We start from the raw sequence: 25000 nt of genomic DNA on the forward strand, positions 1-25000 counted from the left end.
TCTACAGAGAGGTTAACCACCTGAGGACTGTCTACAGAGAGGTTAACCACCTGAGGACTGTCTACAGAGAGGTTAACCACCTGAGGACTGTCTATAGAGAGGTTAACCACCTGAGGACTGTCTACAGAGAGGTTAACCACCTGAGGACTGTCTATAGAGAGGTTAACCACCTGAGGACTGTCTACAGAGAGGTTAACCACCTGAGGACTGTCTACAGAGAGGTTAACCACCTGAGGACTGTCTATAGAGAGGTTAACCACCTGAGGACTGTCTACAGAGAGGTTAACCACCTGAGGACTGTCTACAGAGAGGTTAACCACCTGAGGACTGTCTATAGAGGTTAACCACCTGAGGACTGTCTACAGAGAGGTTAACCACCTGAGGACTGTCTACAGAGAGGTTAACCACCTGAGGACTGTCTATAGAGAGGTTAACCACCTGAGGACTGTCTACAGAGAGGTTAACCACCTGAGGACTGTCTATAGAGAGGTTAACCACCTGAGGACTGTCTACAGAGAGGTTAACCACCTGAGGACTGTCTACAGAGAGGTTAACCACCTGAGGACTGTCTACAGAGAGGTTAACCACCTGAGGACTGTCTATAGAGAGGTTAACCACCTGAGGACTGTCTACAGAGAGGTTAACCACCTGAGGACTGTCTATAGAGAGGTTAACCACCTGAGGACTGTCTACAGAGAGGTTAACCACCTGAGGACTGTCTACAGAGAGGTTAACCACCTGAGGACTGTCTATAGAGAGGTTAACCACCTGAGGACTGTCTACAGAGAGGTTAACCACCTGAGGACTGTCTACAGAGAGGTTAACCACCTGAGGACTGTCTATAGAGGTTAACCACCTGAGGACTGTCTATAGAGAGGTTAACCACCTGAGGACTGTCTATTGAGGTTAACCACCTGAGGACTGTCTATAGAGAGGTTAACCACCTGAGGACTGTCTATAGAGGTTAACCACCTGAGGACTGTCTATAGAGAGGTTAACCACCTGAGGACTGTCTATTGAGGTTAACCACCTGAGGACTGTCTATAGAGAGGTTAACCACCTGAGGACTGTCTATAGAGGTTAACCACCTGAGGACTGTCTATAGAGAGGTTAACCACCTGAGGACTGTCTACAGAGAGGTTAACCACCTGAGGACTGTCTAAAGAGAGGTTAACCACCTGAGGACTGTCTATAGAGGTTAACCACCTGAGGACTGTCTATAGAGAGGTTAACCACCTGAGGACTGTCTATAGAGGTTAACCACCTGAGGACTGTCTACAGAGAGGTTAACCACCTGAGGACTGTCTATAGAGAGGTTAACCACCTGAGGACTGTCTACATTGAGGTTAACCACCTGAGGACTGTCTATAGAGAGGTTAACCACCCGAGGACTGTCTAAAGAGAGGTTAACCACCCGAGGACTGTCTAGAGAGAGGTTAACCACCTCAGGACTGTCTACAGAGAGGTTAACCACCTGAGGACTGTCTAAAGAGAGGTTAACCACCTGAGGACTGTCTACAGAGAGGTTAACCACCTGAGGACTGTCTACAGAGAGGTTAACCACCTGAGGACTGTCTACAGAGAGGTTAACCACCTGAGGACTGTCTACAGAGAGGTTAACCACCTGAGGACTGTCTATAGAGAGGTTAACCACCTGAGGACTGTCTACAGAGAGGTTAACCACCTGAGGACTGTCTACAGAGAGGTTAACCACCTGAGGACTGTCTACAGAGAGGTTAACCACCTGAGGACTGTCTACAGAGAGGTTAACCACCTGAGGACTGTCTATAGAGAGGTTAACCACCTGAGGACTGTCTACAGAGAGGTTAACCACCTGAGGACTGTCTACAGAGAGGTTAACCACCTGAGGACTGTCTACAGAGAGGTTAACCACCTGAGGACTGTCTACAGAGAGGTTAACCACCTGAGGACTGTCTACAGAGAGGTTAACCACCTGAGGACTGTCTACAGAGAGGTTAACCACCTGAGGACTGTCTACAGAGAGGTTAACCAGCTAGGGCGTAACCCCATTTAGACCTGAGGCCGGCTCTGAAAACGCCTCCTAAAACCTTTTTGAAATAAGTTGCTAAATGAAACACCGGGTCTTAACAAAGTTGATTCGTTGATACAATTATTAAGAAAGAAAACATGCATCTTGATTATTCGAACAACGAATCGATAGAATAATCGCTAAGAGAGGTTCAAAGTATTGATTACCTGGTGAGTCCCAGTGAAGGTAAGTATTGTATTGATTACCTGGTGAGTCCCAGTGAAGGTAAGTATTGTATTGATTACCTGGTGAGTCCCAGTGAAGGTAAGTATTGTATTGATTACCTGGTGAGTCCCAGTGAAGGTAAGTATTGTATTGATTACCTGGTGAGTCCCAGTGAAGGTAAGTATTGTATTGATTACCTGGTGAGTCCCAGTGAAGGTAAGTATTGTATTGATTACCTGGTGAGTCCCAGTGAAGGTAAGTATTGTATTGATTACCTGGTGAGTCCCAGTGAAGGTAAGTATTGTATTGATTACCTGGTGAGTCCCAGTGAAGGTAAGTATTGTATTGATTACCTGGTGAGTCCCAGTGAAGGTAAGTATTGTATTGATTACCTGGTGAGTCCCAGTGAAGGTAAGTATTGTATTGATTACCTGGTGAGTCCCAGTGAAGGTAAGTATTGTATTGATTACCTGGTGAGTCCCAGTGAAGGCAGGATCAACACCATGAACAACAGGAAGAAGTAGAGTTTATGCATCATGCTCAACTGCTCCGTCGACCTGAACACAACACAGACACACACAACTACATCACTGTGTTCTACTGAACACAACACATAACTACATCACTGTGTTCTACTGAACACAACACACAACTACATCACTGTGTTCTACTGAACACAACACACAACTACATCACTGTGTTCTACTGAACACAACACACAACTACATCACTGTGTTCTACTGAACACAACACACAACTACATCACTGTGTTCTACTGAACACAACACACAACTACATCACTGTGTTCTACTGAACACAACACACAACTACATCACTGTGTTCTACTGAACACAACACACAACTACATCACTGTGTTCTACTGAACACAACACAGACACACACAACTACATCACTGTGTTCTACTGAACACAACACACAACTACATCACTGTGTTCTACTGAACACAACACAGACACACACACAACTACATCACTGTGTTCTACTGAACACAACACATAACTACATCACTATGTTCTACTGAACACAACACAGACACACACAACTACATCACTGTGTTCTACTGAACACAACACATAACTACATCACTATGTTCTACTGAACACAACACAGACACACACAACTACATCACTGTGTTCTACTGAACACAACACATAACTACATCACTATGTTCTACTGAACACAACACAGACACACACAACTACATCACTGTGTTCTACTGAACACAACACACAACTACAACACTATGTTCTACTGAACACAACACAGACACACACAACTACATCACTGTGTTCTACTGAACACAACACACAACTACATCACTGTGTTCTACTGAACACAACACACAACCACATCACTATGTTCTACTGAACACAACACAGACACACACAACTACATCACTGTGTTCTACTGAACACAACACATAACTACATCACTATGTTCTACTGAACACAACACAGACACACACAACTACATCACTGTGTTCTACTGAACACAACACACAACTACATCACTGTGTTCTACTGAACACAACACACAACCACATCACTGTGTTCTACTGAACACAACACACAACTACATCACTGTGTTCTACTGAACACAACACACAACTACATCACTATGTTCTACTGAACACAACACACAACTACATCACTGTGTTCTACTGAACACAACACACAACTACATCACTGTGTTCTACTGAACACAACACACAACTACATCACTGTGTTCTACTGAACACACCACAGACACACACAACTACATCACTGTGTTCTACTGAACACAACACAGACACACACAACTACATCACTGTGTTCTACTGAACACAACACAGACACACACAACTACATCACTGTGTTCTACTGAACACAACACAGACACGCACAACTACAGTACATCACTGTGTTCTACTGAACACAACACAGACACACACAACTACATCACTGTGTTCTACTGAACACAACACAGACACACACAACTACATCACTGTGTTCTACTGAACACACCACACAACTACATCACTGTGTTCTACTGAACACAACACACAACTACATCACTGTGTTCTACTGAACACAACACACAACTACATCACTGTGTTCTACTGAACACAACACACAACTACATCACTGTGTTCTACTGAACACAACACACAACTACATCACTGTGTTCTACTGAACACAACACACAACTACATCACTGTGTTCTACTGAACACAACACACAACTACATCACTGTGTTCTACTGAACACAACACAGACACACACAACTACATCACTGTGTTCTACTGAACACAACACACAACTACATCACTGTGTTCTACTGAACACAACACAGACACACACACAACTACATCACTGTGTTCTACTGAACACAACACATAACTACATCACTATGTTCTACTGAACACAACACAGACACACACAACTACATCACTGTGTTCTACTGAACACAACACATAACTACATCACTATGTTCTACTGAACACAACACAGACACACACAACTACATCACTGTGTTCTACTGAACACAACACACAACTACAACACTATGTTCTACTGAACACAACACAGACACACACAACTACATCACTGTGTTCTACTGAACACAACACACAACTACATCACTGTGTTCTACTGAACACAACACACAACCACATCACTATGTTCTACTGAACACAACACAGACACACACAACTACATCACTGTGTTCTACTGAACACAACACATAACTACATCACTATGTTCTACTGAACACAACACAGACACACACAACTACATCACTGTGTTCTACTGAACACAACACACAACTACATCACTGTGTTCTACTGAACACAACACACAACCACATCACTGTGTTCTACTGAACACAACACACAACTACATCACTGTGTTCTACTGAACACAACACACAACTACATCACTATGTTCTACTGAACACAACACACAACTACATCACTGTGTTCTACTGAACACAACACACAACTACATCACTGTGTTCTACTGAACACAACACACAACTACATCACTGTGTTCTACTGAACACACCACAGACACACACAACTACATCACTGTGTTCTACTGAACACAACACAGACACACACAACTACATCACTGTGTTCTACTGAACACAACACAGACACACACAACTACATCACTGTGTTCTACTGAACACAACACAGACACGCACAACTACAGTACATCACTGTGTTCTACTGAACACAACACAGACACACACAACTACATCACTGTGTTCTACTGAACACAACACAGACACACACAACTACATCACTGTGTTCTACTGAACACACCACACAACTACATCACTGTGTTCTACTGAACACAACACACAACTACATCACTATGTTCTACTGAACACAACACAGACACACACAATACATCACACTGTTATACTGAACAACATACACTATAGAACAGGGTTCCCCAATTCATTTTCCACAAGGGCCATATTTTGACTAGGGTACCAGGCTGGGGGCCGAGTCCGCACGCACGAGGTTGAGGTCTGAAAATTCATTTTCAGGGCAAATGAAAATTCATTTTCAGGGCAAGACCCCATTTGAAAAGGATGCCCAGTTTGACATGCATAGGCTACTGACCCCCATTTAATGCCATTTATATCTGTGACCCCCTAAAAAAATGTTTTTTTTCCTTCCAGGGGCCACAATGGGGGCGCTCCGCGGGCCGCAAATGGCCCGCGGGCCGCCTATTGGGGAACCCTGCTATAGAACTAAATCAATATACTCTTCAATCATTGGAATTACAGGGTCAATATGACCGTGTGCAACGTTTGTAAGAACAAAGATTAGAACGTGTGTGTGTGTGTGTGCGTGCATGCTACCTGCTCCAGTGAGCCTCTCCCAGGGTAGAATAGTAGACAACGGTAGGCAGCAGGGCAGAGAAGGACCACAGGAGCAGAGTGGGGAAGAACTGACTGACCACAGCACTCTGAAACCAAGTGACATCAGAGCATTAGTAGTCTAGAAGAACTGACTGACCACAGCACTCTGAAACCAAGTGACATCAGAGCATTAGTAGTCTAGAAGAACTGACTGACCACAGCACTCTGAAACCAAGTGACATCAGAGCATTAGTAGTCTAGAAGAACTGACTGACCACAGCACTCTGAAACCAAGTGACATCAGAGCATTAGTAGTCTAGAAGAACTGACTGACCACAGCACTCTGAAACCAAGTGACATCAGAGCATTAGTGGTCTAGAAGAACCGACTGACCACAGCACTCTGAAACCAAGTGACATCAGAGCATTAGTAGTCTAGAAGAACTGACTGACCACAGCACTCTGAAACCAAGTGACATCAGAGCATTAGTGGTCTAGAAGAACCGACTGACCACAGCACTCTGAAACCAAGTGACATCAGAGCATTAGTAGTCTAGAAGAACTGACTGACCACAGCACTCTGAAACCAAGTGACATCAGAGCATTAGTAGTCTAGAAGAACTGACTGACCACAGCACTCTGAAACCAAGTGACATCAGAGCATTAGTAGTCTCGCGTAGCCAGACAACTGTTCCTCAATCTCCTGAATGCTATATAGAGTCTGGGAAGGCTGTCCCCGAAGGTTTCGGATAATCGCTCGTTACGTTGGCACTCGAACCTCAATGAATGGGCTCGAACCATTATATGTGACCGCTTTTGACCGAGGCTAAGTCATTGAATTTGTTTTAATTTTTGTTTTTTCATGTCATGGGAAAGCAGGGAATCATAGCCTCAAATGGACATATTGGTTGTTCAGTTTGACCCACCAGTTTTGGAGATATGGCTTATAGAGTAATGTCTGGCAGAGAAACAGCGAGTTGAGAAAACAGGCTTGAAAGGTTCACTTCTGTGGTCTCTAACATTACACCTAGCTACATGTTTAAGCATTTATTTCATATTTACATGTCTTCTGTGGACTCTAACATTACACCTAGCTACATGTTTAAGCATTTATTTCATATTTACATGTCGATTTCAGCTCTGACACTTATTTCAGACATGCTCTAGTATGTGAAGAGTCTGCCTGTGATATTAACTCGTTTTGGATAAAAAAAGGAAAAAAAACAGTTTTTCTCCTCTCCTGAACAGTTAAGTCTTGTTTTCTCCTCTCCTGAACAGTTAGTCTTGCCTTCAGGACTATCTCTGTATCAAAAAGAGTCACATTTATGACAATGTCCAGCCTGGCCCTGCTAAAGCCTGACATGGGTCTGCAATTAACCATAATCCTGAGTCAGACACCAAATTAACGAAACTACTCTGACATGCACAGTCTCTCTACGTGTCATGTTGTAGTTTGATACACATAACGTGCAACCGGGAACAAAAAGCCACGTTCCATGATCCAGCAGTTGTTAGTAATTCGTTTTATGGTCTATACTCTATACCTTGCATTCTTTAGACTGAAGAATGATCTTGCAAAAGTTATCCCGCCCAAATAAATATAACTAACTAACTGTAGGCATGGGATATATATTATAATGCGCCATAAGCTTCATTAACTGTTTGTGTGTCAGAGTTTTATTTCCATCACCTACGACGCACTGTGAGCTTGCAGATCAGCTACTTTCAAGAGAGGAGAGACTTTTCACTCACATTGAGGTAATAGATGGACTAGGTGATAGAGGTGGTCTCACTCACATTGAGGTAATAGATGGACTAGGTGATAGAGGTGGTCTCACTCACATTGAGGTAATAGATGGACTAGGTGACAGAGGTGGTCTCACTCACATTGAGGTAATAGATGGACTAGGTGATAGAGGTGGTCTCACTCACATTGAGGTAATATATGGACTAGGTGATAGAGGTGGTCTCACTCACATTGAGGTAATAGATGGACTAGGTGATAGAGGTGGTCTCACTCACATTGAGGTAATAGATGGACTAGGTGATAGAGGTGGTCTCACTCACATTGAGGTAATAGATGGACTAGGTGATAGAGGTGGTCTCACTCACATTGAGGTAATAGATGGACTAGGTGATAGAGGTGGTCTCACTCACATTGAGGTAATAGATGGACTAGGTGATAGAGGTGGTCTCACTCACATTGAGGTAATAGATGGACTAGGTGATAGAGGTGGTCTCACTCACATTGAGGTAATAGATGGACTAGGTGATAGAGGTGGTCTCACTCACATTGAGGTAATAGATGGACTAGGTGATAGAGGTGGTCTCACTCACATTGAGGTAATAGATGGACTAGGTGATAGAGGTGGTCTCACTCACATTGAGGTAATAGATGGACTAGGTGATAGAGGTGGTCTCACTCACATTGAGGTAATAGATGGACTAGGTGATAGAGGTGGTCTCACTCACATTGAGGTAATAGATGGACTAGGTGATAGAGGTGGTCTCACTCACATTGAGGTAATAGATGGACTAGGTGACAGAGGTGGTCTCACTCACATTGAGGTAATAGATGGACTAGGTGATAGAGGTGGTCTCACTCACATTGAGGTAATAGATGGACTAGGTGACAGAGGTGGTCTCACTCACATTGAGGAAATAGATGGGACTAGGTGACAGAGGTGGTCTCACTCACATTGAGGTAATAGATGGACTAGGTGACAGAGGTGGTCTCACTCACATTGAGGAAATAGATGGGACTAGGTGACAGAGGTGGTCTCACTCACATTGAGGTAATAGATGGGACTAGGTGACAGAGGTGGTCTCACTCACATTGAGGTAATAGATGGACTAGGTGACAGAGGTGGTCTCACTCACATTGAGGTAATAGATGGACTAGGTGACAGAGGTGGTCTCACTCACATTGAGGTAATAGATGGACTAGGTGACAGAGGTGGTCTCACTCACATTGAGGTAATAGATGGGACTAGGTGACAGAGGTGGTCTCACTCACATTGAGGTAATAGATGGGACTAGGTGACAGAGGTGGTCTCACTCACATTGAGGTAATAGATGGACTAGGTGACAGAGGTGGTCTCACTCACATTGAGGTAATAGATGGACTAGGTGACAGAGGTGGTCTCACTCACATTGAGGTAATAGATGGACTAGGTGATAGAGGTGGTCTCACTCACATTGAGGTAATAGATGGACTAGGTGACAGAGGTGGTCTCACTCACATTGAGGTAATAGATGGACTAGGTGACAGAGGTGGTCTCACTCACATTGAGGTAATAGATGGACTAGGTGACAGAGGTGGTCTCACTCACATTGAGGTAATAGATGGACTAGGTGACAGAGGTGGTCTCACTCACATTGAGGTAATAGATGGACTAGGTGACAGAGGTGGTCTCACTCACATTGAGGTAATAGATGGACTAGGTGATAGAGGTGGTCTCACTCACATTGAGGTAATAGATGGACTAGGTGACAGAGGTGGTCTCACTCACATTGAGGTAATATATGGACTAGGTGACAGAGGTGGTCTCACTCACATTGAGGTAATAGATGGACTAGGTGATAGAGGTGGTCTCACTCACATTGAGGTAATAGATGGACTAGGTGACAGAGGTGGTCTCACTCACATTGAGGTAATAGATGGACTAGGTGACAGAGGTGGTCTCACTCACATTGAGGTAATAGATGGACTAGGTGACAGAGGTGGTCTCACTCACATTGAGGTAATAGATGGACTAGGTGATAGAGGTGGTCTCACTCACATTGAGGTAATAGATGGACTAGGTGATAGAGGTGGTCTCACTCACATTGAGGTAATAGATGGACTAGGTGATAGAGGTGGTCTCACTCACATTGAGGTAATAGATGGACTAGGTGATAGAGGTGGTCTCACTCACATTGAGGTAATAGATGGACTAGGTGACAGAGGTGGTCTCACTCACATTGAGGTAATAGATGGACTAGGTGACAGAGGTGGTCTCACTCACAGTGAGGTAATAGATGGACTAGGTGATAGAGGTGGTCTCACTCACATTGAGGTAATAGATAGGCTTGGTGACGTTGAACTTGTCCATGGTGCTGATGATGATGGAGGGCGTGGTGAGGAAGGTGAGCAGGAAGAACAGGCAGAAGTTGAGCAGGAGGCAACGCACCCACCAGCGAGCACCCTGGACCGAGAGGTTGTCCCTGAGGAGGGGGAAAGAGTTATACTGTAACACCCTGGACCGAGAGGTTGTCCCTGAGGAGGGGGGAAGAGTTATACTGTAACACCCTGGACTGACAGGCTATCCCTGAGGAGGGGGGAAGAGTTATACTGTAACACCCTGGACCGAGAGGTTGTCCCTGAGGAGGGGGGAAGAGTTATACTGTAACACCCTGGACTGACAGGCTATCCCTGAGGAGGGGGGAAGAGTTATACTGTAACACCCTGGACTGACAGGCTATCCCTGAGGGGAAGAGTTAAAGTGTAACACCCTGGACCGACAGGTTGTCCCTGAGGGGGGGAAGAGTTATACTGTAACACCCTGGACCGACAGGTTGTCCCTGAGGGGGGGAAGAGTTGTACTGTAACACCCTGGAGCGACAGGTTCAGAGTGTAAAGTAGCGACACGCTTTGATCTCGCCGCAAAGCGGGTGCCTATGGGCTATAGACCGATTCAGAAACGGGTCTCATGGTCGCAGGCAACGTATTTCCTGTAGGCAGAGACGACATATCTGCGGTTTCCCCGCACCTCCTTCTACTACAGTGAATGGAAAAGTGACTGATGTTAGTCTGCCTCAAACGTTACTCTTTTACCTGCTTTTTACTAACACTAACATTACAAAGATGCCCAGAACATCAGGATGAACCTGTGTAGTTTATGGCTGCTCCAACAGTAGTGGAGATGAACCTGTGTAGTTTATGGCTGCTCCAACAGTAGTGGAGATGAACCTGTGTAGTTTATGGCTGCTCCAACAGTAGTGGAGATGAACCTGTGTAGTTTATGGCTGCTCCAACAGTAGAGGCAACCTCTTCTACTACAGTGAATGGAAAAGTGACTGATGTTAGCCAGGCTACACGACAGTGTGATTTGAGTCTGGCTTATTAGCCAGGCTACACGACAGTGTGATTTGAGTCTGGCTTATTAGCCAGGCTACACGACAGTGTGATTTGAGTCTGGCTTATTAGCCAGGCTACACGACAGTGTGATTTGAGTCTGGCTTATTAGCCAGGCTACACGACAGTGTGATTTGAGTCTGGCTTATTAGCCAGGCTACACGACAGTGTGATTTGAGTCTGGCTTATTAGCCAGGCTACACGACAGTGTGATTTGAGTCTGGCTTATTAGCCAGGCTACACGACAGTGTGATTTGAGTCTGGCTTATTAGCCAGGCTACACGACAGTGTGATTTGAGTCTGGCTTATTAGCCAGGCTACACGACAGTGTGATTCGAGTCTGGCTTATTAGCCAGGCTACACGACAGTGTGATTTGAGTCTGGCTTATTAGCCAGGCTACACGACAGTGTGATTTGAGTCTGGCTTATTAGCCAGGCTACACGACAGTGTGATTCGAGTCTGGCTTATTAGCCAGGCTACAGCAGCAGAACATGGGCAGAGTCTGCAGATCTCTGAATGCAACAGAGAGTTTATTAAGAGGTGAGTCAGAGGATTCAGACTACGGCAGAGTCTGCACTCTGCAGATCTCTGAATGCAACGGAGAGTTGGTTAGGGAGCCCAGAGTGTGTTATATGATCTACGTACAGTATGTGAGCAGAGGGATCGTAGGCATAGATACATAGATTACATTACTTAGATACTAATACTGGACTAGAGGTGTTGAAAGGTACTGCACTGATGACGTCCACTCTTAGATATTGTCACGTCGGGTGGAAACCTTGTATCCCACGGCAAAAAAAAAAAAAGGAAAAAAAACAACGTTTCGGGAAATGCTAAAAAGAGCCTGTGCTGTGGATCAGCATAAATAAAGCTTTTTAACAACACACATAAGTACAGTTTTGGGATGAAAAAAAAACTGGGTTGCTTTCTTTTTTTATGGCATATCAGCACTTACGCCAGGGCTCCACCGGACGCGTTGCGTCTCCGTCGCGTGCGCCAAAAAACGCACCGGTTAAATTTTAATGCACGCATCGCGTCTCCGTCAACGCAACGCAACGCGGGCAGTGGAGCCCGCGGAGTGATTAAAAAGGGAACATTCCCTGACGGTGACGGAGACGCGACGCTGGCGCGACGCTGACGCGCCCGGTGGAGCCCTGGTGTTAGGCAGAACGCTGACGTGCCCGGTGGAGCCCTGGTGTTAGGCAGAACGCTGACGTGCCCGGTGGAGCCCTGGTGTTAGGCAGAACGCTGACGCGCCCGGTGGAGCCCTGGTGTTAGGCAGAACTCTGACGTGCCCGGTGGAGCCCTGGTGTTAGGCAGAACTCTGACGTGCCCGGTGGAGCCCTGGTGTTAGGCAGAACGCTGACGCGCCCGGTGGAGCCCTGGTGTTAGGCAGAACGCTTACCAGAACAATGGCTTGTGGCAGTGGGAGAAGAGGGTGCAGAACTCAGAACATATAATAGTGAATCTGTTCTTGTGGGGCGGGGTGCAGTACTTACCAGAACATGTTCTTGTGGGGCGGGGTGCAGTACTTACCAGAACATGTTCTTGTGGGGCGGGGTGCAGTACTTACCAGAACATGTTCTTGTGGGGCGGGGTGCAGTACTTACCAGAACATGTTCTTGTGGGGCGGGGTGCAGTACTTACCAGAACATGTTCTTGTGGGGCGGGGTGCAGTACTTACCAGAACATGTTCTTGTGGGGCGGGGTGCAGTACTTACCAGAACATGTTCTTGTGGGGCGGGGTGCAGTACTTACCAGAACATGTTCTTGTGGGGCGGGGTGCAGTACTTACCAGAACATGTTCTTGTGGGGCGGGGTGCAGTACTTACCAGAACATGTTCTTGTGGGGCGGGGTGCAGTACTTACCAGAACATGTTCTTGTGGGGCGGGGTGCAGTACTTACCAGAACATGTTCTTGTGGGGCGGGGTGCAGTACTTACCAGAACATGTTCTTGTGGGGCGGGGTGCAGTACTTACCAGAACATGTTCTTGTGGGGCGGGGTGCAGTACTTACCAGAACATGTTCTTGTGGGGCGGGGTGCAGTACTTACCAGAACATGTTCTTGTGGGGCGGGGTGCAGTACTTACCAGAACATGTTCTTGTGGGGCGGGGTGCAGTACTTACCAGAACATGTTCTTGTGGGGCGGGGTGCAGTACTTACCAGGCGGGGTGCAGTACTTACCAGGCGGGGTGCAGTACTTACCAGAACATGTTCTTGTGGGGCGGGGTGCAGTACTTACCAGGCGGGGTGCAGTACTTACCAGGCGGGGTGCAGTACTTACCAGAACGGGTGCAGTACTTAGTTTAGACAGTACCTGGTTTAGACTAGTCATTGGTTAGACCAGTCATTAGTCCTACAACTACAACCTATCTACCTGGTTTAGACTAGTCATTGGTTAGACCAGTCATTAGTCCTACAACTACAACCTATCTACCTGGTTTAGACTAGTCATTGGTTAGACCAGTCATTAGTCCTACAACTACAACCTATCTACCTGGTTTAGACTAGTCATTGGTTAGACCAGTCATTAGTCCTACAACTACAACCTATCTACCTGGTTTAGACTAGTCATTGGTTAGACCAGTCATTAGTCCTACAACTACAACCTATCTACCTGGTTTAGACTAGTCATTGGTTAGACCAGTCATTGGTCCTACAACTACAACCTATCTCAAACCCTCACCCTAAACCTAACCTCCCACGGGGCAGCACACCTAAACCTAACCTTAACCCATGTCTAACCAATGACTAGTCTAAACTAAGTATGCACCCCCTTGGGGTGAGGAGCAGCATAACGTACCAGAACATGTTCTTGGGGTGAGCAGCATAACGTACCAGAACATGTTCTTGGGGTGAGGAGCAGCATAACGTACCAGAACATGTTCTTGGGGTGAGGAGCAGCATAACGTACCAGAACATGTTCTTGGGGTGAGGAGCAGCATAACGTACCAGAACATGTTCTTGAGGTGAGGAGCAGCATAACGTACCAGAACATGTTCTTGGGGTGAGGAGCATAACGTACCAGAACATGTTCTTGGGGTTAGGAGCAGCATAACGTACCAGAACATGTTCTTGGGGTGAGGAGCAGCATAACGTACCAGAACATGTTCTTGGGGTGAGGAGCATAACGTACCAGAACATGTTCTTGGGGTTAGGAGCAGCATAACGTACCAGAACATGTTCTTGGGGTGAGGAGCATAACGTACCAGAACATGTTCTTGGGGTGAGGAGCAGCATAACGTACCAGAACATGTTCTTGGGGTGAGGAGCAGCATAACGTACCAGAACATGTTCTTGGGGTGAGGAGCATAACGTACCAGAACATGTTCTTGGGGTGAGGAGCAGCATAACGTACCAGAACATGTTCTTGGGGTGAGGAGCAGCATAACGTACCAGAACATGTTCTTGGGGTGAGGAGCAGCATAACGTACCAGAACATGTTCTTGAGGTGAGGAGCAGCATAACGTACCAGAACATGTTCTTGGGGTGAGGAGCAGCATAACGTACCAGAACATGTTCTTGGGGTGAGGAGCAGCATAACGTACCAGAACATGTTCTTGGGGTGAGGAGCATAACGTACCAGAACATGTTCTTGGGGTTAGGAGCAGCATAACGTACCAGAACATGTTCTTGAGGTGAGGAGCAGCATAACGTACCAGAACATGTTCTTGGGGTGAGGAGCAGCATAACGTACCAGAACATGTTCTTGGGGTGAGGAGCAGCATAACGTACCAGAACATGTTCTTGGGGTGAGGAGCAGCATAACGTACCAGAACATGTTCTTGGGGTGAGGAGCAGCATAACGTACCAGAACATGTTCTTGGGGTGAGGAGCATAACGTACCAGAACATGTTCTTGGGGTGAGGAGCAGCATAACGTACCAGAACATGTTCTTGGGGTGAGGAGCAGCATAACGTACCAGAACATGTTCTTGGGGTGAGGAGCAGCATAACGTACCAGAACATGTTCTTGGGGTGAGGAGCAGCATAACGTACCAGAACATGTTCTTGGGGTGAGCAGCATAACGTACCAGAACATGTTCTTGGGGTGAGGAGCAGCATAACGTACCAGAACATGTTCTTGGGGTGAGGAGCAGCATAACGTACCAGAACATGTTCTTGGGGTGAGGAGCATAACGTACCAGAACATGTTCTTGGGGTGAGGAGCGTAGCTGACTCTCCAGTCGGTGACCTTCAGGTCGGAGCTGTTGGAGGAAGGCTGAGGCTGCCTGCGGAGGCAGCAACGCATCGCCGCTCCCTCAGCGCCGTCGTCTCCCTTCAGAGCGTTGAAGTCTCTCAGAATGCTGCGAGGGGTTAAAAACCATTCAGCCTTTTAACCCATTTTGACCTGAGATCAGATTCTAAAAATGTCTTCTAAATCCTGACAGTTTTCTGAAAAAGCTATGTTTCTATGTCAGTCGTTCTTCGATTTTTCAAAAATAGCAGACCTACAAGCTCATAGCGCGCCACTCGGTGGCGCGCTATGAGCTTGTAGATCTGCTGTTTTTCAATAGCTAAAGCATAACATAATGCTAACACCAAAGGGGGTTCCCGCCCAAAATGGGTTAACCAAACGACCCATTTTGACCTGAAATCAGATTCTAAAAATGTCTTCTACACCCTGACAGTTTTCTGAAAAAGCTATGTTTCTATGTCAGTCGTTTTTTCATTTTAGCAGATCAACAAGCTCGTCTATGAGCTTGTAGATCTGCTATTTTTCAATAGCTAAAGCATAACATAATGCTAACACCAAAAAGAGTTCCCGCCCAAAATGGGTTAACCAAATGAACCCCAGCGTCCATATTCTGGTCATGTCATAACAGGCGAACCTTCGGCGAGAATTGTCGATCTACAAGCTCACAACACGTCACGTTGCGATGTGTTGTAAGCTTCGACAGATTGGCCAATTTTAGGCGAACAGATTGTGGTGTGAACAGGGAAAAGACATGAGGGAGTCGAGTACAGACCCCGATCAAGTATAATAGGGTTTATGTGGTTCCGGCCAAGTTCACGAATCGTTGTGAACATGGAAAATGGTGCATTTATATAGCGCCTTTATCCAAGGCGCTTTACAGAGAATGTGCATTACATTCACCCATTCACACACACAATCACACACCGATGGCGGCGGAAACCATGCAAGGCACCAACCAGCACATCAGGAGCAATTAGGGGTTCAGTGTCTTGCTCAAGGACACTTGGACACTAACTCTGGGGGAGCCCACAGGGATCGAACCGGGAACCTTGCGGTTCCCATGCGGTCACTCTACCCCTGAGCCACCGCCGCCCCCTAGTGGTCACTCTACCCCTGAGCCACCGCCGCCCCCAACATAAAGACTAGGGTAATATGTTGCCGCTTTCAAAGTGGTATATACCACTTTGTGTAGAGTGGCTCCAAAGACCACTTCTGGAGCTCGCCCTCCCTCGCCCTCCCTCGCCTCCCTCGCCCTCCCTCGCCTCCCCCCTCCCTCGCCCTCCCTCCCCAAAGCCCACTTCTGGAGCTCGCCCTCCCTCGTGAAAAACATATTTTTCATTTCACTAGGTCTTTAATACTTCTATCAAGAGCTGATTCAATCACCTAGAACATGATGAACCTCTTCCACCTCTACCATCATTTATTTTCAGTATCACTGAATGGACCGTTAAAAAAATATAATTTGCTTATTGACAGAAGTTCAATGTTATGGTCAAAGTATCCGAGATTTGTCTCAGTTTTCATCACACGCGCGTGCACACACACGCGCACACACACAGACACACACAGAAACAAAAGCAGAACTCACAAGGTGGCCATGGCCTCAGAATGCAGTGTGACAAAGGCCATCCCTAGGGGGCGCTGCGGCACCAGTTCCTTCTGCCTGCTCACCTCCTCGATGAGTCGATTCTCCTGATTACTGTAGTAGTCTATGGCATCCACCTGCACACACACGCACACACGCACACACACACACACACACACACACACAGATTACTGTAGTAGTCTATGGCATCAACCTACACACACACAAACATGTCACCTCCAGACACTGTGTCCGGAGGTGTTACAACAACACAGGTGACCACACAAACATGTCACCTCCAGACACGGTGTCCGGAGGTGTTACAACCACACAGGTGACCACACAAACATGTCACCTCCAGACACGGGCTGCGTTCGAATTCATTCTCTATGCCCCATATAGTGCACTACTTTGGGGTTCCGCCATTTTGTTATAGTGTCCGAATATGTAGTGAGCATTTTTGCACCCTAATGTAGTGGACTGAAGTATCCCACAATGCACCGGGAATTGTAGGGACCATCCGATGGTCACTACAAAAACACAGCGAAGCAAATCTGTCCCATAATGCATTGCGCAAGCTCGCTCTTGAGCGCACATGCACGCGTTTGCGCGCACGTGCGCTGCTTCTGCATGCATGCGCTCATTGCGCTCCAACTCAGAAGAGGCAGAAGTTGAACCAGCGAAAGAAATCAACACAAATGTACTTTTTAAACTTTCGTTTCCCCTCTCTTTTCTTCCCTGGCGGATCTCGAAGCTACAGATCTCGAGACAAATGATCTGTGCATTTATTTGCAATTGTTTTATTTTATTTATAATAAAACAATTAATTTGCAATAGTATTACTAATTGATTCATTGTATAACCCAGGCCCAGCGCATGACGTTAGGAGAGGAATCAGTTGCTTGCTGTAGAATATATTTTAATAGTTTTTGGATTAAGGTTGGTGAGGTTGTAAAGCTATGTGCTAAAGTCCAATATATATTTTGTCTCCGAACATATGTTTTATTAATATTAATTAATTCCTGCCATTAAAAAATATATGTTATCTAACATTATTTCATTGAATTGCGATAAATACATTAAAACTTCATTATGTAGGCAGTAATTTATTGGACTGCTGTTTCTGTTAACGTCCGTATTGTGAGCAGAGCTTGTAGATCGGCTACTTTTGGTAATTATTTACCAAAAGTACCCGATCTACAAGCTCAGAACACGGACGTCGCGTTGCTTATAGATCGGCTATTTTTGCCGTACCCGGGTACGGCATAATCATGCTGCTGATATTTGAAGGTGGTGCACTGTTTTCATATTGCTGGATAATGGATATAATATTAATTTATTGATAATAACCTTTTTATCATAGACATATAGGCCTAAATGCCTGCTGCAAACATATTTTCATTAACCTATTTTTTCTTTATTCATCCATGAATTTAAAAATAATTTAACAAACTGTCCTTGCAGGGAGGTGACAGCCTGCAGTCACTAATTTGATACAGTCTGTTCCTAGCGAAAATTCAGCAGCAGCGTTTTGACTGGTTTCTTGTAGTCAGTTGATTATTCATATCCAAATGAGTGAAACGGCCGGGATGATTTGTTTATTTTTCATACAGTTCTTTATGAGGCGATCTGAAAAAACCCTATGGGGATTACAATGCAAATAAAAAGTACATGAACCCACGGACCTATAGCGCCCTCTACCGATATTGACGTCGGAGTCGGTGCTCCCCATACAGGGAGTATTGTCCGAATTAATCACTATTTGAGTCCACTGAGTCTGGGTCCCCGTATGGGGAGTAGGGAGTAGGGAACAACCCTATGGATTCATCACTATTAGAGTCCACTGAGTCTGGGTCCCCGTATGGGGAGTAGGGAGTAGGGAACAACCCTAGCTGAGTCTGGGTCCCCGTATGGGGAGTAGGGAGTAGGGAACAACCCTAGCTGAGTCTGGGTCCCCGTATGGGGAGTAGGGAGTAGGGAACAACCCTAGCTGAGTCTGGGTCCCCGTATGGGGAGTAGGGAGTAGGGAACAACCCTAGCTGAGTCTGGGTCCCCGTATGGGGAGTAGGGAGTAGGGAACAACCCTAGCTGAGTCTGGGTCCCCGTATGGGGAGTAGGGAGTAGGGAACAACCCTAGCTGAGTCTGGGTCCCCGTATGGGGAGTAGGGAGTAGGGAACAACCCTAGCTGAGTCTGGGTCCCCGTATGGGGAGTAGGGAGTAGGGAACAACCCTAGCTGAGTCTGGGTCCCCGTATGGGGAGTAGGGAGTAGGGAACAACCCTAGCTGAGTCTGGGTCCCCGTATGGGGAGTAGGGAGTAGGGAACAACCCTAGCTGAGTCTGGGTCCCCGTATGGGGAGTAGGGAGTAGGGAACAACCCTAGCAATTTGAACGCAGCCACGGTGTCCGGAGGTGTTACAACAACACAGGTGACCACACAAACATGTCACCTCCAGACACTGTGTCCGGAGGTGTTACAACAACACAGGTGACCACACAAACATGTCACCTCCAGACACGGTGTCCGGAGGTGTTACAACAACACAGGTGACCACACAAACATGTCACCTCCAGACACTGTGTCCGGAGGTGTTACAACAACACAGGTGACCACACAAACATGTCACCTCCAGACACGATGTCCGGAGGTGTTACAACAACACAGGTGACCAAACAAACATGTCACCTCCAGACACGGTGTCCGGAGGTGTTACAACAACACAGGTGACCAAACAAACATGTCACCTCCAGACACTGTGTCCGGAGGTGTTACAACAACACAGGTGACCACACAAACATGTCACCTCCAGACACTGTGTCCGGAGGTGTTACAACAACACAGGTGACCACACAAACAAACCAACATCTCACCTGCTGGCTGTTTCCGCTGGAGTTACAACAACACAGGTGTCCAAACAAACGGGGGTCGAACATCTCGCGAGTCCCCGTCCTCTCCAGCACGCGCTCGTAGTAGCGCAGGTTCTTCCTCGCTCGCGTCCTGCGGACGGGGAAAGGAACGGCACGAATATCACCACCACAAGGCAGGGCTGCAACTATCGCTTATCTATCTTCTATTCCATCGATAATCGTTTTTGATTAACCCATTTTGACCTGAGACCAGATTTTACAAAATGTCTTCTAAATCATGACTGAATCATTTCTGAAAAACCTATGTTTCTATGTCAGTGGTTCTCAAACAATTTCATGTCAAGAACCCATAGAATGATATGTATTTTGCGCCGACCCCCATCTGAAAATATGTTGTTCCAGGGACCCCTCAGACGTAAAGATATGAGTTTGATTGATTGATTGATTGAAATATTTAACAGTTTGCAGAATTACAGTACATTTCAAGCACAAACTCAATACAAAGACTGTTAACTGTGAGTGGACGACCCAATTAAGCATCACACTTACATTTTTTTTAAATGTTCGCTCTGAAAGAATATACATTCAAAGATTTACGTCACATTTTCACGATTTTTCAAAAATAGCAGATCTACAAGCTCGTATCGCGGCACTCGGTGCCGTGCTATGAGCTTGTAGATCTGCTATTTTTCAATACCTAAAATGTTTTAGGCAGAATGCTTAAAACACCAAAAGGGGTTCCCGCCCAAAATGGGTTAAATTATTAATTGAGAAGCGTTTTTTTTATCAAGGCGATACATTCTAATATATATAATGTTGTATCATAATCTAAAGCCTGATTGTATACTTAGTCGTACAACAGTGCTGTGCAAAAATACTGGAAATAGACGATTATTTTTAATAAATGGAATTAAATTGATTTTGATTTATTTATTAGATCCCCATTAGCTTACTAAACCAAAGCTGCAACCATTTATGATTATTTTAGGTGTATTTCTTTTGTTATGCTGTGTTCCCTATGTAATGTTATGTAAATGTATTCCACTGTTTGCCTGTCTGTTTTCCCCTGTCTGTGTTCCCTATGTAATGTTATGTAAATGTATTCCACTGTTTGCCTGTCTGTTTTCCCCTGTCTGTGTTCCCTATGTAATGTTATGTAAATGTATTCCACTGTTTGCCTGTCTGTTTTCCCCTGTCTGTGTTCCCTATGTAATGTTATGTAAATGTATTCCACTGTTTGCCTGTCTGTTTTCCCCTGTCTGTGTTCCCTATGTAATGTTATGTAAATGTATTCCACTGTTTGCCTGTCTGTTTTCCCCTGTCTGTGTTCCCTATGTAATGTTATGTAAATGTATTCCACTGTTTGCCTGTCTGTTTTCCCCTGTCTGTGTTCCCTATGTAATGTTATGTAAATGTATTCCACTGTTTGCCTGTCTGTTTTCCCCTGTCTGTGTTCCCTATGTAATGTTATGTAAATGTATTCCACTGTTTGCCTGTCTGTTTTCCCCTGTCTGTGTTCCCTATGTAATGTTATGTAAATGTATTCCACTGTTTGCCTGTCTGTTTTCCCCTGTCTGTGTTCCCTATGTAATGTTATGTAAATGTATTCCACTGTTTGCCTGTCTGTTTTCCCCTGTCTGTGTTCCCTATGTAATGTTATGTAAATGTATTCCACTGTTTGCCTGTCTGTTTTCCCCTGTCTGTGTTCCCTATGTAATGTTATGTAAATGTATTCCACTGTTTGCCTGTCTGTTTTCCCCTGTCTGTGTTCCCTATGTAATGTTATGTAAATGTATTCCACTGTTTGCCTGTCTGTTTTCCCCTGTCTGTGTTCCCTATGTAATGTTATGTAAATGTATTCCACTGTTTGCCTGTCTGTTTTCCCCTGTCTGTGTTCCCTATGTAATGTTATGTAAATGTATTCCACTGTTTGCCTGTCTGTTTTCCCCTGTCTGTGTTCCCTATGTAATGTTATGTAAATGTATTCCACTGTTTGCCTGTCTGTTTTCCCCTGTCTGTGTTCCCTATGTAATGTTATGTAAATGTATTCCACTGTTTGCCTGTCTGTTTTCCCCTGTCTGTGTTCCCTATGTAATGTTATGTAAATGTATTCCACTGTTTGCCTGTCTGTTTTCCCCTGTCTGTGTTCCCTATGTAATGTTATGTAAATGTATTCCACTGTTTGCCTGTCTGTTTTCCCCTGTCTGTGTTCCCTATGTAATGGTATGTAAATGTATTCCACTGTTTGCCTGTCTGTTTTCCCCTGTCTGTGTTCCCTATGTAATGTTATGTAAATGTATTCCACTGTTTGCCTGTCTGTTTTCCCCTGTCTGTGTTCCCTATGTAATGTTATGTAAATGTATTCCACTGTTTGCCTGTCTGTTTTCCCCTGTCTGTGTTCCCTATGTAATGTTATGTAAATGTATTCCACTGTTTGCCTGTCTGTTTTCCCCTGTCTGTGTTCCCTATGTAATGTTATGTAAATGTATTCCACTGTTTGCCTGTCTGTTTTCCCCTGTCTGTGTTCCCTATGTAATGTTATGTAAATGTATTCCACTGTTTGCCTGTCTGTTTTCCCCTGTCTGTGTTCCCTATGTAATGTTATGTAAATGTATTCCACTGTTTGCCTGTCTGTTTTCCCCTGTCTGTGTTCCCTATGTAATGTTATGTAAATGTATTCCACTGTTTGCCTGTCTGTTTTCCCCTGTCTGTGTTCCCTATGTAATGTTATGTAAATGTATTCCACTGTTTGCCTGTCTGTTTTCCCCTGTCTGTGTTCCCTATGTAATGTTATGTAAATGTATTCCACTGTTTGCCTGTCTGTTTTCCCCTGTCTGTGTTCCCTATGTAATGTTATGTAAATGTATTCCACTGTTTGCCTGTCTGTTTTCCCCTGTCTGTGTTCCCTATGTAATGTTATGTAAATGTATTCCACTGTTTGCCTGTCTGTTTTCCCCTGTCTGTGTTCCCTATGTAATGTTATGTAAATGTATTCCACTGTTTGCCTGTCTGTTTTCCCCTGTCTGTGTTCCCTATGTAATGTTATGTAAATGTATTCCACTGTTTGCCTGTCTGTTTTCCCCTGTCTGTGTTCCCTATGTAATGTTATGTAAATGTATTCCACTGTTTGCCTGTCTGTTTTCCCCTGTCTGTGTTCCCTATGTAATGTTATGTAAATGTATTCCACTGTTTGCCTGTCTGTTTTCCCCTGTCTGTGTTCCCTATGTAATGTTATGTAAATGTATTCCACTGTTTGCCTGTCTGTTTTCCCCTGTCTGTGTTCCCTATGTAATGTTATGTAAATGTATTCCACTGTTTGCCTGTCTGTTTTCCCCTGTCTGTGTTCCCTATGTAATGTTATGTAAATGTATTCCACTGTTTGCCTGTCTGTTTTCCCCTGTCTGTGTTCCCTATGTAATGTTATGTAAATGTATTCCACTGTTTGCCTGTCTGTTTTCCCCTGTCTGTGTTCCCTATGTAATGTTATGTAAATGTATTCCACTGTTTGCCTGTCTGTTTTCCCCTGTCTGTGTTCCCTATGTAATGTTATGTAAATGTATTCCACTGTTTGCCTGTCTGTTTCCCCCTGTCTGTGTTCCCTATGTAATGTTATGTAAATGTATTCCACTGTTTGCCTGTCTGTTTTCCCCTGTCTGTGTTCCCTATGTAATGTTATGTAAATGTATTCCACTGTTTGCCTGTCTGTTTTCCCCTGTCTGTGTTCCCTATGTAATGTTATGTAAATGTATTCCACTGTTTGCCTGTCTGTTTTCCCCTGTCTGTGTTCCCTATGTAATGTTATGTAAATGTATTCCACTGTTTGCCTGTCTGTTTTCCTCTGTCTGTGTTCCCTATGTAATGTTATGTAAATGTATTCCACTGTTTGCCTGTCTGTTTTCCCCTGTCTGTGTTCCCTATGTAATGTTATGTAAATGTATTCCACTGTTTGCCTGTCTGTTTTCCCCTGTCTGTGTTCCCTATGTAATGTTATGTAAATGTATTCCACTGTTTGCCTGTCTGTTTTCCCCTGTCTGTGTTCCCTATGTAATGTTATGTAAATGTATTCCACTGTTTGCCTGTCTGTTTTCCCCTGTCTGTGTTCCCTATGTAATGTTATGTAAATGTATTCCACTGTTTGCCTGTCTGTTTTCCCCTGTCTGTGTTCCCTATGTAATGTTATGTAAATGTATTCCACTGTTTGCCTGTCTGTTTTCCCCTGTCTGTGTTCCCTATGTAATGTTATGTAAATGTATTCCACTGTTTGCCTGTCTGTTTTCCCCTGTCTGTGTTCCCTATGTAATGTTATGTAAATGTATTCCACTGTTTGCCTGTCTGTTTTCCCCTGTCTGTGTTCCCTATGTAATGTTATGTAAATGTATTCCACTGTTTGCCTGTCTGTTTTCCCCTGTCTGTGTTCCCTATGTAATGTTATGTAAATGTATTCCACTGTTTGCCTGTCTGTTTTCCCCTGTCTGTGTTCCCTATGTAATGTTATGTAAATGTATTCCACTGTTTGTCTGTTTTCCGTTGTGTGTTTCTTTGTGAGGACTGCGGATGAAAATTAGCAACTGTGCTACTATATCTATGTATCTACGTCATAGAGTATATATATAATAGAGACTGAACTGGCGCGAAGCTCCGCCCCCCCAGCTATTCATGTCAGTGGAAGTTGCTCAGTGGCGTTTTGAAGCACCCGGAAGACTGCCGGAAGTCCCTCCCAGGACCTCAACTTTGAGGTCCTGAGTGACGTAGGGCAACCGAGCGCTCAACGTTAAAGCCCAGCTGCACGGGGTTTCCCGGTCATGAATCCACGGGTCCGCCTGTAGTCCCTCCTCCTACCACTAGGACCCAGAGCTTCAACGTTGGAAAGTCTGCCTGCCCCCATGATCTACGTCCATTAATATGCATTTTCCTGTCCAAATAAACAATACAGTAATGAAGTAAGTTACTGTGCATCACAGCAGCTACTCTTCCTGGGGTCTCAATCACATCATCAAAATTATTATCAACAATATGTCATATTACAAGTAAGACGCGCGGACGCGGGAAGCGAATGCAGCTCGTAAATTGCAAAAACAACAATTAGAATAAATTACGTAATTTTGTAAGGTTTTTTTTAAGTTCTCTTTTGTTGTGTTTAATTTT

The 25000-nt window shown here is 45.0% G+C and overlaps 1 protein-coding gene across 2 annotated transcripts in view; it reads right to left on the reverse strand.

The window, feature by feature from the left end:
- Positions 1-25000, reverse strand: part of tmem63a (transmembrane protein 63A) — a 120652-nt gene that overhangs the window by 45118 nt on the left and 50534 nt on the right. For both annotated transcript variants that reach the window (XM_079530626.1, XM_079530625.1), the window contains exons 11-16: positions 19859-19985; positions 16992-17125; positions 15351-15512; positions 10140-10293; positions 6089-6195; positions 2686-2772 (exon numbers count right to left, since the gene is read on the reverse strand). In XM_079530626.1, the coding sequence (XP_079386752.1) occupies positions 2686-2772; positions 6089-6195; positions 10140-10293; positions 15351-15512; positions 16992-17125; positions 19859-19985 (771 nt within the window). The remainder of the gene's footprint in view (positions 1-2685; positions 2773-6088; positions 6196-10139; positions 10294-15350; positions 15513-16991; positions 17126-19858; positions 19986-25000) is intronic.

The sequence above is a fragment of the Electrona antarctica genome (assembly GCF_951216825.1).
Source record: "Electrona antarctica genome assembly, contig: scaffold_191, whole genome shotgun sequence".
NCBI classification, from domain to species: Eukaryota; Metazoa; Chordata; class Actinopteri; order Myctophiformes; family Myctophidae; genus Electrona; species Electrona antarctica.